Genomic DNA, 14288 nt, shown 5'->3' on the forward strand with positions numbered 1-14288 from the left:
AAAGGCTTTCTCTATACTGATTGATGCCACAGTGTGGGAGCAGCAGAATTGTCCAGAATGTCAATATACTGCATGGCACTCACTGTTTCTGAAATCTTGACCAGTGGTGCAAACCAAATCCATGAAAAAAACCTGTCTGGTGACAGCACCTCCACCAAACTTTACAAGTGGAATAACATATGTTTTCTAGCCAAACACTATCATCAGAGCAGTAAATCATTCTCTAGCCAAACACTATCATCAGAGCAGTAAACCATTCTCTAGCCAAAGTATGATAGGATGTGAACCAGGACACCGTACACTGCACACCATGATGTTTAGTATGTGTGTTGCATTGGTATTGGTATGGTTATTTCTGGCGCAAAGGCTACTTAGGCCATATTGTGCCTATAAACAAGATGAGGATTACATGGTGTATGTGTGTTGCAGCCTTCCATAAAAGCCAATGTGGTGAAGGTAAACACGAGAACCATGGCAAACTAAGGGAAATTTACCAGACAAATTGGTTTGCCGCTACTGCAGTTTCTCCCTGCATTCTCAGTAAACAGACTGTGCATGTTATCAGTATCAGCAGAAGTAGTAAACAATATATTGATTGACACGTAGGAGTGACAGAGGATAACATCATATCATTAAGCGATTCACTGATGTTATGTTATGTGTGTGTGTATATATATATATATAAAGCTCATCCACTGGGAGAGCAACATAGCTAAACACATCCATGGAAACACTATTAGAAACCAAACAAACAGGTTGATACACATATGCAATAATTTAAAAAGTACCACGGAAGCTATTCAAAAACTCATAAAGACTCTCAGCAAAAAAAAAAAAAATACCCACCAACTACAGCAGGCATCATATAAAAGCGGCCATACATTCGAATCTCAACACACACCACCCTAACGTCAACCCTTATACATTCATTGAAAATGCTATGAAACATTTTTAAAACTATTAATGGCCCATAGATTACTACCACTAAGTTGTCTAAAAATATACCTATGCAATTAAGACAAATAGTTTCCACATTTGTTACACAGGTTTATTGCACTCAGACGAGGCTCATCATCTGACCGCACTACAACCCGAATTCAAAAATACCCCCTCCAGCCTAAATCAAAAATTCAGTAAATCTAAAACTGACAAACTTAGTAATGAAAAATACCACTGGAAGCTTAGTCCTACAAAACAACATGACAATGCATAGTGACACAGGGTAAAAATTCACTTAGAAGGAGGCTGTAAATATGTAAATAGCCACCCTTAGGACATATACGGGTCGTTATACCTTAGAAAAGCTATACCGGCCCAGTCCAAGGGATGGCAAAAACATTTGTATTAATATTTTCTTCTATTTTTCAAAAACATTTGTATTAATATTTTAATCCAATGTACAGTAGCAGTAAGTAAGAACCTTCTCATTTATTCAGATACGTACCCATTGGGCTTTGTGTCACCTATCCCATTTTGCTGCACCGGATGCTCATAAAAATTATAAAATGTATCTAAATCCAAAATTAAAAATACTAAATGTAAAGAAAATTAAATTAAAAAAATTAAGTAAATAATTAATCCATTCCTATAAATTATAAACCTTATTAAAACCGAAAATATCGCTTATATATATTAGCGAAGTAATAAATGGCAAAACAGGTATGAAGACAACAGAAACGGGTAGGTATGAGACATTCCTTTAGACTGGCTATTGATCTGCTCAAAGCCCCCGATGAAGTAGTGGATAGATGGCCAGGTGAGGGAATGATTTTCAAAAATTGCATAACCCTTTATTTATCATTTAATATTGATATTTTTTCATTTTCATTATCAGTTAGTTATGATATTTTCATTTTCAATTAATATTGATATTTTTTCATTTTCATTATCAGTTAGTTATGATATTTTCATTTTCAATTAATATTGATATTTTTTCATTTTCATTATCAGTTAGTTATGATATTTTCATTTTCAATTAATATTGATATTTTCATATTTTGCTCCATAGTAATTAATACGTTTACATTAACATAACGTTTATAGGCCAACCAGAATTAAGATAGCCTATATGCTAGCTTGATTAACTGATCCGTATACACACTAATACCTATAATGTCTAAATTATGCACGTATAAAAATACCACTTAACTGAATTAATCGACCAATATATATATAAAGAATCTTTCTTTCTTTTCCTATTATTTCCTAACCCAACATTTAAGATCAGGTTGTGAAATATAACGAAAATAAAGAAACCTTTCCCTTTTTTTTCTAACCTTAAAAAGGTAGAAAGAAATCAGTAATATGATTTTTTTAATAGCGAAAACACTCATGAACTCCAATAATCTGCTTTTAATAACGAGAAAAAACTAATCATTACATTGTCTGTCATGTCTACGTGTCAAACATATCGTTCTCGAACTCTACAGCCACTACACCAATAACATGCACCGTTTTTTTTACCAAGAATGCAGGAAAAAACTTGGTAGCGGCAAACTCCGGCAAGTTTCCAGTGGTTCTCATGTTGTCTTTCTTTACCTTAGCCGCCAATGCTATGCAGCTCCATACATAAAATCCTTGTACTAATTATCAGTTTCTCCCTGAATTTGTGATTAGAAATATTCAATAAGGAATGATGGGATTATTATACCACCCTTCTGAGTGCTCACTGGTCTCTTTCTGTCAATTTCTGTGGTCCACTGAAACGTTTCCTGGCTGTAGTGGCACCATGATGTTTCCGTTTCCTGATTATATCATCCACCATTGATTTAGGGTGTTTTAGATTGAACATTAAGCTCAGTAATTTCCAATGGCAAAGTTTCTAAGTTTGACCTAACAACCCATCTCCCATATTTTGTTGATCTACTTACTTCAAGCATGAAAACAGCTGCCTTTATACTTATTCTTGACATATTGGTGGTGGATACAGTTATTTTTTTTTTAAATCAGAGGGTTATCAAAATATTTTTAGTAATATAATTTTGGTAATTTTGTTATATGAATACACACACACACACACACACACGTGCAATTAAAATCAGCTCTTAATTTAGAAATAGCTAAAATCTTGTAACTCACCAAAGTTCCAGTGAAGAATTGCCGCACTATTGGAGATGTAACCATAATCCACATTATACAACCCAAACAAGCACCTCCAAACAGCTATGTAATAAAAGAAGTATACAGAAGAATAAATACTCAAAAGTCATTAAAATTTCAATGTAAATTTCAATAATTGCAAATGAATATGTTCAAAGACAGCAAGAATAACTAGCAGGAGTGCTAGCAGGTATAAGAAGGTGATTATCCCCTTGTATAAGGCAATGGTCAGGCCACACCTTGAGTACTGCATACAGGTCTAGAGGCCTCATTTTAGGAAAGATGTAGAGCTGCTAGAACGAGTACAGAGAAGAGCAATGAGATTAGTGAGTAAAACAAAGGGATACTGTTACCAAGAAAAACTTAAGTTCTGAAAATTGAAGCATCTGGAGAAGCATCTAGACACCTGTGAGGCGATCTGATTGAGGTGAATAAGGCCTTGAATGGTTTGAGCAAGCTCAATGCTGATGGGATTCTTCCACTCGCTCAGATTTCTCACCTGAGAGGGAATAAATTCAAATTGAGGAAAGACAGCTGCAGAATAGATGTGCAGAAATTTGCCTTTAGCCAGCAGGTGGTTGATTGCTGGAACAAACTTCCATCTGCTGTTGTGGAAGCTGACAGCTTTAAATAAATTCAAGGCTAAACTAGACAAACTTTTGGAGTGAATGGATGATAGATGGGTGAAGGGGTTTTTTTTTTTTTGGCTGATGCTGTATAAGCTTGCTTTCTTGCATTATATGCCTCTGCTGATGCTAACTACATGAAATATACATTAAAACCCTGAAATAAGATTAAACTGTAAGTAAAAAAGCTTCAAGAACAACAGGATATGATAGAGAGAACTGATGGAAAAAATAATACCATTTCTTTAGGAGATCCTAAAATGGAACCAAGTATAACAGAATAAATATATGTAGAATGAATTGAACATTCTCCTCGCCTCCACAAAACTGAATATATCTACCAGCATATATTTTTAGATTAAGGTTTGCATTTTGAATGATACTGAAAAAGCTGGACAAAAAAACTGTGAGAGGAGCAAAATCTGCATTAACCTGTTACCAATAGAGAAAAATTTAAGAGATCAATCACACTAATAATCATGCGATACCCAATTCTAAGCTATCAGTAATATAAATATGCAGAAGTAAACTATAGTAGAAGTGAACAATTAGTCATTATTTCGGTATAAAAGTGACGAAAGAGCCATGTACAATGTCATCTAATATGTATAACCAAATGCAGAATTTAAGTCACTACTATTAATGACAAATGCATAATGGTTATATTAGAAGATAATCAAAGTCAGTTGATTATTTATCTTATAAAAAAAGTAAATCAACTGATTATCTTATAAAATTTTTTTGTAATTAAAATACTACAAAATGATGTAGTTTGGCAGTGCAGGGGTATTGATTTGATTTTTCAGACATACTGCTTAACTGCTCTCTCTCTTGATGATGGCAGTTCACATGCATCAGCATACAAACCATGAACTGGGCAAGTGCAAAAAAGCACTTAAGGTAATACAAACAGCTCTGTGATGGGGAGGGATCAAACTGTTCTTTAAAATTGCAGGTCTGGCTGAGCTGAAGGCTAGTGCCACATAATCAAGTTTAGATCTCACAAATGCTCTATACAGTTTAAGTAAAGTAAGGTGGGCTGCTCCCAATTTGATCATGAAGAGAGCTCCTAAAATATTTATCTTCCAACAAGATAGTCTCAGTTGTTTAACATGTATCAAAAAAAAAAAAAAAAAAGGGGTAACTTTGTGGTCAAAAATAAATCCCAGAAAAATGGATTTAATTTTGAACTGGAAGATTATCCATTAGGTTGTAGGGTTTGGGTCATGGTGGAGGTTACTTTTGCAACAAGAATGTATGCATTTAGTTTTACTGTGGGGTAGGGGGCACAAATCGGTAACTATTACTCTATGTTTAGGTACTGACTTAATGGCATTTATCTTTCAACTGCATAAATATTTTCTGAATGACACAAGTCACTATGTAAAAGGAAGTGTCAACAGTCCTGAGAAGAAGCTCCACTAGCTGAGCCATGCAGGCCACCTACTTATTTATTGGACCATAAGCATCTGACAATAAAGTTTTTTTATGTGTTTAAAAGTCCATCATCACAGGAAATCTGAATGAACATATGGAGTCATCCATGCAATCCTTGGATATATTAATTCTCTTAGTATTTGGGATTTCCTGGTGTTTTACACTTTGGTAGTATCAAAACATACAATCATTTGGTCTTCGGATCTGAGGATGGCATTGTGTATGGAGTCTTCCAGCTTTACCAGAATATCCAGTGTTGATGTGATCCAACATATGCCATTGAACTATATGCAGGAGATTGTGGTATTCCAGGTATACATTATTGAATGATTTACTATGTTTTACAGCACAGCTAGTAAGAATAATAGGTCTATAATGATTCCAGATGTTCAGATCTTTGTTAGGCTTCAGGAAGCTGGTAAACATCCAACTACCGATAGTATTTTATTACTTTTCAGGTAAAGAATTTTCTACATAAAGCTCACTGAACAGGTAAAGAACATCTCTGGAGATCCTTTAGTCATCATCATCAGGTGCAGTCTCTGTGTCAAAGGTTGGCAATTACAATTTACCAAAGCTTTCTGTCTTAAGCAAGTCTCTTCAGATCAAAGTATTTCTTCTTATTGGACATTCCAAGGCCTCCCTTGTTGTTTCTCTCTCACCATCCATCCCTCTAGTGCTGTAACTAGGCTATTTCCAGAGGACCCCCAATATGTCCAGCATACTTCCACTTCCTTTTCATCACTTCTTTCAATAAGCTCTCCAAACTTCTTCATTCCTAATCTTATCAGTCCATTTAACTTTCAGCATTCTTCAAGCACACCTTTGACCACATATCAAAAGCATTGATCTTAGCTTTTCTCTCCTTTGTCAGAGTCCAAGTTTTGAACCCACATAGGAAGACAGACCATACACAGCATCTCAACACCTTTAATTTTATTTCCCTAATTCACATTCCTTCTCATCAGTTCTTTGTGTTTCCAGAAAGCTGCCTTTGCCATTCCAATTCTTGAATGAATCTCTTTGGTGCTCTTTCCAACTATTGTTGTGTATTTAAATTCTCCCACTTGTTCTACTACATTTCATTTATTCTAATTTTATATTCTAAATTTTCATTTTCACTAAATACCATTATTTTTGTTTTGCTCACATTTAATCTCATGCCATACTCTTCTCCCATTGTGTGAATTTTGTTAAGCGGTCTCTTTAGTTTTAATTTACTTCCAGTAATTATAGTGATGTCATCCGCATACATATCTAATTATATTGAAATTAGTTCCACCTATCTTTATACCTTTAATGTCTTCTAAAGATTCCGAAATTAATTCCACACCATATAAGTTGAGGAAGGAGGATGACCAAAAAACAGCCTTGTCTTATGCCACATTTGACCTCACACCACTCTGTCATTTTGTTGTCTATTCTGAAAGCTGCCTTTTGTTCTTGATATAGGTTTCTTATAATTTTAAATCCTTTCCATCATCATCACACACTAAATATTGTCTAAACCTGCTTCATTCTGTTTGGTTACTGAAAATGCTTAATGTAGTTCATGAATTATGAATAGTTGTGTGGTTCACCATCCTTTAAAACAAAATTAATTTTATGTTTCTTTGTATCTTTGGAATCGACTATATAACAAGACGTTATGTTGTTGCGACTTTGGCAAAGGTCTCAATAAGATAGTTTATGCATTGTTGAGGATGTGCAATATTCCATCCTTTCCATTCCAGGCTCAAGTGAGAAGTTAACATTTGCAACTTATTATTCTAACAGTAATCCATATAATCATTGAGGTAAAACTCAATGATTATATTGAGTTTTACCTCAATGAGAAGGCTCTTCTGCTGGAATAGTAGTACTAGTAGCATGTGATGCAAGAAAGCAAGTGTATGAGCTTATGCAGCATCAGCCAAAAAAAAAAAAATTACAAAACAATTCCCTCTAAATGTTTGTCCAGTACCTCCTTAAATTTATTTAACTATTAACTTCCATGACAGATGGAAGTTTGTTCCAGCAATTAACCACCCGCTGGCTAAAGGCAAATTTCCACACATGTATTCTACGTCTGTCTTTCCTCAATTTGAATTTATGCCACCTTAGGTTCGTAATCTGAACAAGTGGAAGAATCCCATCAGAATTCAGTGCAGTCAACCCCTTCAAGGCCTTATACACCTCAATCAGATCACCTCGTGGGTGCTAGTCTCCAGCCACTGCAATTTGCAGAACTTAAGTCTCTCCTGGTAAGAGGATCCCTTCATTCCCCCTCACCAATCTTGTTACCCTTTTCTATATACGTGCAAGCAAATTACATCCTTCCTAAAATGAGGCCTCCAGACCTGTATGCAGTACTCAAGGCATGGCCTGACCATTGCCTTATACAGAGGGACAATCACCTTTTCCCTGCTAGCAAAATTCCTGTATATCATTGACAAAACCCATGACCTGCCCTGGCAGCCAGTCTGCATTGCTCAGAAAACAGTTCTGCAAATTGCAGCAGCTGGAGACTAGGCACCTGCAGGGTGATCTGATTGAAGTGTATAAGGCCTTGAACGGGTTGAGCATGCTGAATTCTGGTGGGATTCTTCCACTTGTTCAGATTACGAACCTAAGGCGACATAAATTCAAATTGAGGAAAGAGCTGTAGAATAGTTGTGTGGAAATTTGCCTTTAGCCAGCGGGTGGTTAATTGCTGGAACAAACTTCCATCTGTCGTTGTGGAAGTTGATAGGTTAAATAAATTTAAGGAGGAACTGGACAAACATTTAGAGTGAATGGTTGTATGAATTTTTTATTTATTTTTTTCTTTTTTGGCTGATGCTACATAAGCTCATATGCTTGCATCACACGCCCCGATTACTATTACTATTAATATCAGTACACTACTGCAACAGGATCTAGAAAATTTGAGATGGGCCGAGAGATGGCAACTGAAGTTTAACATTGACAAATTTAATTACTGCATATAGGCAGCAGTAACCCCAGAGAAATGCACCAACTGTGTGGTGCATTTCTCTGGGATTACACTCATGGTGGTAGAGAATGAAAAAGACTTGGGAGTAATTGTGTAGTCAGATATAAATTTTTCTGAGCAGTGAAGACAGGAGGCTACCAGAGCAGGTCATAGGGTCTTGTCAATGATATACAGGAATTTTGCTAGCAGGGATAAGGAGGTGATTATCCCCTTGTATAAGGCAAAGGTCGGGCCACACCTTGAGTACTGCATATAGGTCTGGAGGCATCATTTTAGGAAGGAAGTAGAGCTGTTGGAATGAGTACGGAGAAGGGCAATGAGATTGGTGAATGGAACAAAGGGCTGCTGTTACCAAGAAAGGCTAAAGTTTTGCAAATTTCAGCATCTGGAGACTAGGCACCTGTGAGGTGCTCTGATTAAGATGTATAAGGCCTTGAATGGTTTGAGCAAGCTGAATGCTAATGGGATTCTTTCTGTTGCTCAGATTACTCACCTGAGGGGACATAAATTCAAATTGAGGAAAGACTAGTTGTAGAACAGATGTGCAGAAATTTGCCTTTAGCCAGTGGGTGGTTGACTGTTGGAACAAACTTCCATTTCTCATAGTGGAGATCGACAACTTAAATTAAGTTCAAAGCAGAACTAGATTTCCAAGATTATTGGAAATCAATTTTGGAAACGAATGGAAATCAATTGATTTCCATTAGTCGTTTTGACATTTAGCTGAGAGGGAACTCGATTCCTCTTCTTTTTGTACCTTCTTCTTCTTATTTTAGTATATTTGAACTTAAGGCTTTTTATACTTTTGAAACGGTATCAAAAATCTTATAATAAGAATTTTTGATGCTGCCCTACATGAATGCCTTTTATGTAAATTGGAACAATATGATATTGGTGGAAAGATAACATGGGCAGATAAAGGGTGGGTGAATGACACAAGACAGGTGGGTCTTCTATCGTTCAACCAACATTCAAGCAATGTTCAACATTTTAAATGGCACTTACTAAGTGGATTGGGATCATGAGTAGGTTCTATATTTGGTAATAGTAATACCAGGTTATTTATAAAAAAATTTAAGGCAACTAATAATGAAAAAAGATTTGATATAATTTTGCAATCCCACAAAGTTCTCCCAAGAGTAAGACAAGCTATTAGGATAGCAAATGGAAAAGGTAAAGGGAGGAATAAAAAGGTAAGGGAGAGAGATCCGGTGTCTCAAATTAACCACTTTTATAGTTACCAGGCTGCAAAACGTATAATTTTTTCCCATTTAATTATTCTAATTGCTTCAGTGCAGGCAGTAGCATTCCCCAAATAATATCATTATTAGTGGAATTTAGTAGCAATCTTTATTCTAGGATTTAAATTAATTTAAATTTGGGCCATCATTAACTGATTGTACCATATTAAAGGCTTCCTTGAATCCATTTGCCTTTATTAATACCAATAAAAGCAAAGTGTGTTGGGATATGCTTCTTTTACATCGAGAATGAAAGATGTGAAATCACAGCGAAATTATAGTTATATAATTTCGATATATAACTTTCGTTATATAATTATAGTTATATAAAACTGAGTTACTGGATTTCACATTGCTGATGTCAAGGATTAGCAGATATAATGAGAGAAACTGCAAAGCATACAAAGAAATAAAATTGTCATAAATCATTATAGCAATGGCGGGAAGAAACTGGCCGGTAGCTTTCGACGAAATACCATTCCAGAGATAGTAAAATTGTGAGTTCATTGCAATACAAATTTGCTCACTTGATAATAAACACAGAAACACTTACCTGACATGTATATTAGCAAATACATATAGACACAAAAACGTATGTGTATCATTATGCATAAGCTCCATATTGAATTATTTTTTTTTTCAATATTTAATAGTTATTAATTACACATAATGTGACACTGATATAACTGAACAAATGTTACACATATTCAACTATTATTTCGATTTATATAATAAAGCTGGACTTTTGACAGTACTGTGTTTGTCAACAGTAGCTTGACATAAACAGAGCGCTGTCAACTAACACAATAAACAGAGCACTGACAACTAACCCTTAGAAATAGTACTAAAAACTACATATAAAATAACAAGCAACACAATAGAATATAAATTTCGATTTGTAGATCGACCAATTTGAACCATTTCATTCTCCATAATTAGAAGATGGCTGTAAACAAGCGCAGAGGTGACTAACATATTTACACATCTAACTACAAACTATAAACAAAACAAACAAAAAACTTACCCAAATTAAGAAAGTAATGGCACCTAAACTGAAACGCACACAAAACATTCCTTTTCCCATGGCTAGACTACTTTATTATAAATACTTTATTTAATATTTCCTATATAAGATCGAAAGGCTAGGCCAATAGCAAAATTAAGTATTCCTCTGTTTACAACCCTACCGATTAAAGGTCAAGTAGAATTGAAATCAACTCTTCCAAACATTTTGGCATAAAAGACTGCAACATATAAAATTCCAAATGAGAAGTATATCACTAGCACAGGTTACGAATATTGTAGACAGCATTAAAAGGATGATCCAGTCAACTTCACGCTCTAAATACAGCAACCACAATCCTACGGTTCAAATATCGACATCGTAAACATCATACAATGAACCGTAACACGTGTACACCAAGCTGTGAATTAATTGTCTGTGACAAGATTTTCAACCCATATTCCCACACGCCATCCAGCGGCAGGTTATGTAACTTCATTTTTAAACACAGGTACAATGATTAATGACAACTTATTTGTAAACATCTGTTGAATGATCAATGCTTTATGTAACCATTACTAATTTATAGACATGCGAACAGTCATTTTCCTGTGAATATTACAACAAAATCAGAGATGTAAATATATCCCATATATATTGGGACATTAACACAATAAATTTAAAATGATGAAAGTCTTAAATTTATCTACTTTCAGAAAATATTCAATAGAGTGTGTTTCTTTTTATTTCATGCAGTGCCGTACCTAGGTACAGACGGATCGGGAGGTCACCCTGGGCCCGAAAATGTAGGGCGTCTCAATTCCGATGATGTTTTATTTTTTTTTTTAAATATAAAAAAATGGTTGTTTCTTAATATAATACTTTAATTATACATACAGTCGGATCTCTATATAACTTAATCGATTGTTCGCTTTCAAATATTCGTTAGACATAAATTTCGTTATAAAGAAACAGATAATAAAGTGCATAGAACCGAAATGTCAACACCTTGAAGGAATTCTCACTGGCGAAGACGGGAGCAATCAATTTGATGCCAAAGAGTTACGTCAAGAAATCCAATCTTTGCAGAATGTTTTAAAAGTAAAAAAAAAAAAAAAATGGGTAGCTTAGAATTATTGACATTTATTCAAGAAAAAAGCTTAGTTGAATTATATCCCAACATCGCCATTTCCCTTCGGATATTATTAACATTGCCAATTACAGTTGTGTTTGGAGAGAGGAAATTTTCAAGATTCAAAAGGAATAAAACATATTCCCGATCAACAATTTGCCAAGAAAGAATTAATGGATTGGCCATTATGCCAATAGAATAAGATGTACTAATAAATGTAATAAATAAATGTACTATTAAAAATAATAATAAATGTACTAATAAATAGAACAAGATTTACAAATTTTTTTTTTTTTTTTTTTTGGCTGATGCTCTAAAAGCTTGCTTTCTTGCATCATTTACCTCAACTAATGATAATGCTAAGATATTAAAACATCAGACGTTATAGACAAATTTATATCAAATTTATATATAAATAACTTTTAAGTTTATATAAATAATGTACTAGTTGCTAAAGTTTAAATAAATAATTACGATTTGAATAATTTTTAAGTATTTCCTTTCCTTTATTTTTCGATTTTACGAATTCTTCTTCTTCTTCAAAAGGAGTGTTTCCATTTACAATGGGTTTTCTCAGCCTACAAGTTCTTTTTTGGTAGGAATCAGTGGTGGATTAAGGATAGTTGGGGCCCCTAGGCAAATTATATTTGGGGGCCCCCCAAAAAAATAATAATAAAACGAAAGAATAAAAAATAAATAAAATTTAGGTGGCAAATAAACGAAATTTTGTACTTTTGAATTTTTTGCTTAAATTTTCGCTTAAATTTATCAAGGTTTTTATGATGTTTACTGAAAACATTAATATATTTTAGAACACTATAGGAAAATGTCTTGGCTTGGGGCCCCCTAGGCACGTGCCTCATTGCCTTAATGAGTAATCCGCCACTGGTAGGAATTTTTTCACTTACATTTTCTCTCTTATGTCTTCATTCCGTTTTCTGTCTCTTCTGGAACTCCTTGCTGAGTGTCTCCAAAAATCCACTTCTGTGGAGAGTAATTTGTTTTCCCCTCTCCTATTCAATGTCCAGGTTTCCGCTCCATTCAATAAAAGACTTTGTACAATCGTTTGAAATACACGTTTCTTTGTTATATTTAGAATATTTCTGCTCCATAGAACAGAATTTAACATGCCGATAGCCTTTCTGCCGTCAGCAGTTGTCTTATTGATCTCTACTTGGGATGATCCGTCACTTTGTAAGACTAATCACAAATATTTGAATTTATCGACTTGTTTTATTTTAAAACGTTCAATATTTAGAATGTGTCCTGATCTTGAGGGCAACATTTCAGCCTTGCTTGTTTTTCTCACCTCTCCAATGTGTCTATCACTGTAATGCAATACTAGGTGTTGCATTTCTCTCCTCAGGGACCGAAAACTTTTATGGTATTTCTCTCCTCATGGACCGAAAACTCTTATGAGTAGCACCCAATGGCTACAATCGCTTACTTCTGTGGCGCGGGAATGGTCTGGGATTATATCAAGGTGGGACGAATTTTTGATTTTTTTTATGCCTTGGGTAAGTTGTTTGGTCTCATACAATTTTCATCACTCAAGACGAGCAAGTTGACCATAAAATACACTCAGTTTTTAAACAACACATTGAGGCTTCATACGTTTATTGTGTGCCAGACAATGAGTAAAAATTGTATTAGCACACAATATGAAGTCGCACATCATCATACCTGATTCTTGTGATGGCGACCATTTTTGTTTCTTGAAAGCTAGATGTAATGGTAGGGCCTTAAATAAAAAAAAAAAAAAAAAAACACATATCGCCGATCTGTTTATATATAAACAGATCGGCGATATGTTTATCCTTAATGAAAAATGGCCTATTAACGAATGATGCAGTAATACCTGACCAAGGTATTACCTGTGGTGCCTGTGAGCAGGTTCGATGTATGGATGATGGTTTCTGCTGTCTCTAATATGTCCTTGTGGGTAGCACAGTTGGTATAATCACTGTCGGGTGGAAAAGACTTAAGTGAGAATTCCGTCAAAGATACGAAGAATTTTTATTGGGCTTTCCTCACAAAGTGCCTGAGTTAGACGGTTCGGACGAGTGTAGCACGGATTCAAGCAAACAGCAAATCGACAACCGAACATACCCAATTTACAGACATTTTACATACTGATCAATATCGCCTAAGGTGCTCATGCACCTTAAACCTTACAACAATAGCATCCAATACGAAAGTTGTGGATATTCATGTTCCTGAGTGGATATATCTCATTTAGGTTAAATATTGAAGTAAGTAATTAATGTAATTGAAGTAGTAAGTAGGTAAATCTTGAAGTATTAATTAGTAAAAGTAGTAGTAATTGGGAAACATCGAATTTTATAGAGCGGGGGAACACTGGTATAATGTATTTCTTAGTGCTCACAAACATTGTTGTAATGGCATATCTTATTGATGTGAAACTGCAGCATTGGCTGTCCCATCTGCCAATGAAGCGGCTAATCCATCGAGATGCTCTTCAATAAATGAGCGTATATATTCGGATTTCTTGAAAGCTTTAGATACTATTGCGCATAAAAGATTGCTGTATAAATTGGAGCACTGTGGCATTAAGGGTAACTTACTGCTAGGAATAAAGGGATGGTTGAGTGGGAGAAGACACGGAGTGGTTATTAATGAACATTGCTCTTCGTGGACTAATGTTATTAGTTACACCCCACTAGTGTTCAGTACTTAGGCTATTGTTATTTTCTGTATTTGATATTGATGAAGTATATCAGGCTTAATGTTTAAGTTTGCAGATTATACAAAGGTT

At 34.8% G+C, this 14288-nt stretch overlaps 1 protein-coding gene across 2 annotated transcripts in view; it reads right to left on the reverse strand.

Annotated features, from left to right (window-relative positions):
- Nucleotides 1-10796, reverse strand: part of LOC150075369 (CD63 antigen-like) — a 72372-nt gene extending 61576 nt beyond the window's left edge. For both annotated transcript variants that reach the window (XM_090388858.1, XM_090388857.1), the window contains exons 1-2: nt 10402-10796; nt 3079-3162 (exon numbers count right to left, since the gene is read on the reverse strand). In XM_090388858.1, the coding sequence (XP_090244984.1) occupies nt 3079-3162; nt 10402-10461 (144 nt within the window). In that variant the 5' untranslated portion in view covers nt 10462-10796. The remainder of the gene's footprint in view (nt 1-3078; nt 3163-10401) is intronic.
- Nucleotides 10797-14288: the final 3492 nt, after the last annotated feature.

Source organism: Mastigoproctus giganteus, chromosome 14, assembly GCF_048544385.1.
Source record: "Mastigoproctus giganteus isolate SK-2022 chromosome 14, ASM4854438v1, whole genome shotgun sequence".
Taxonomy (NCBI): domain Eukaryota; kingdom Metazoa; phylum Arthropoda; class Arachnida; order Uropygi; family Thelyphonidae; genus Mastigoproctus; species Mastigoproctus giganteus.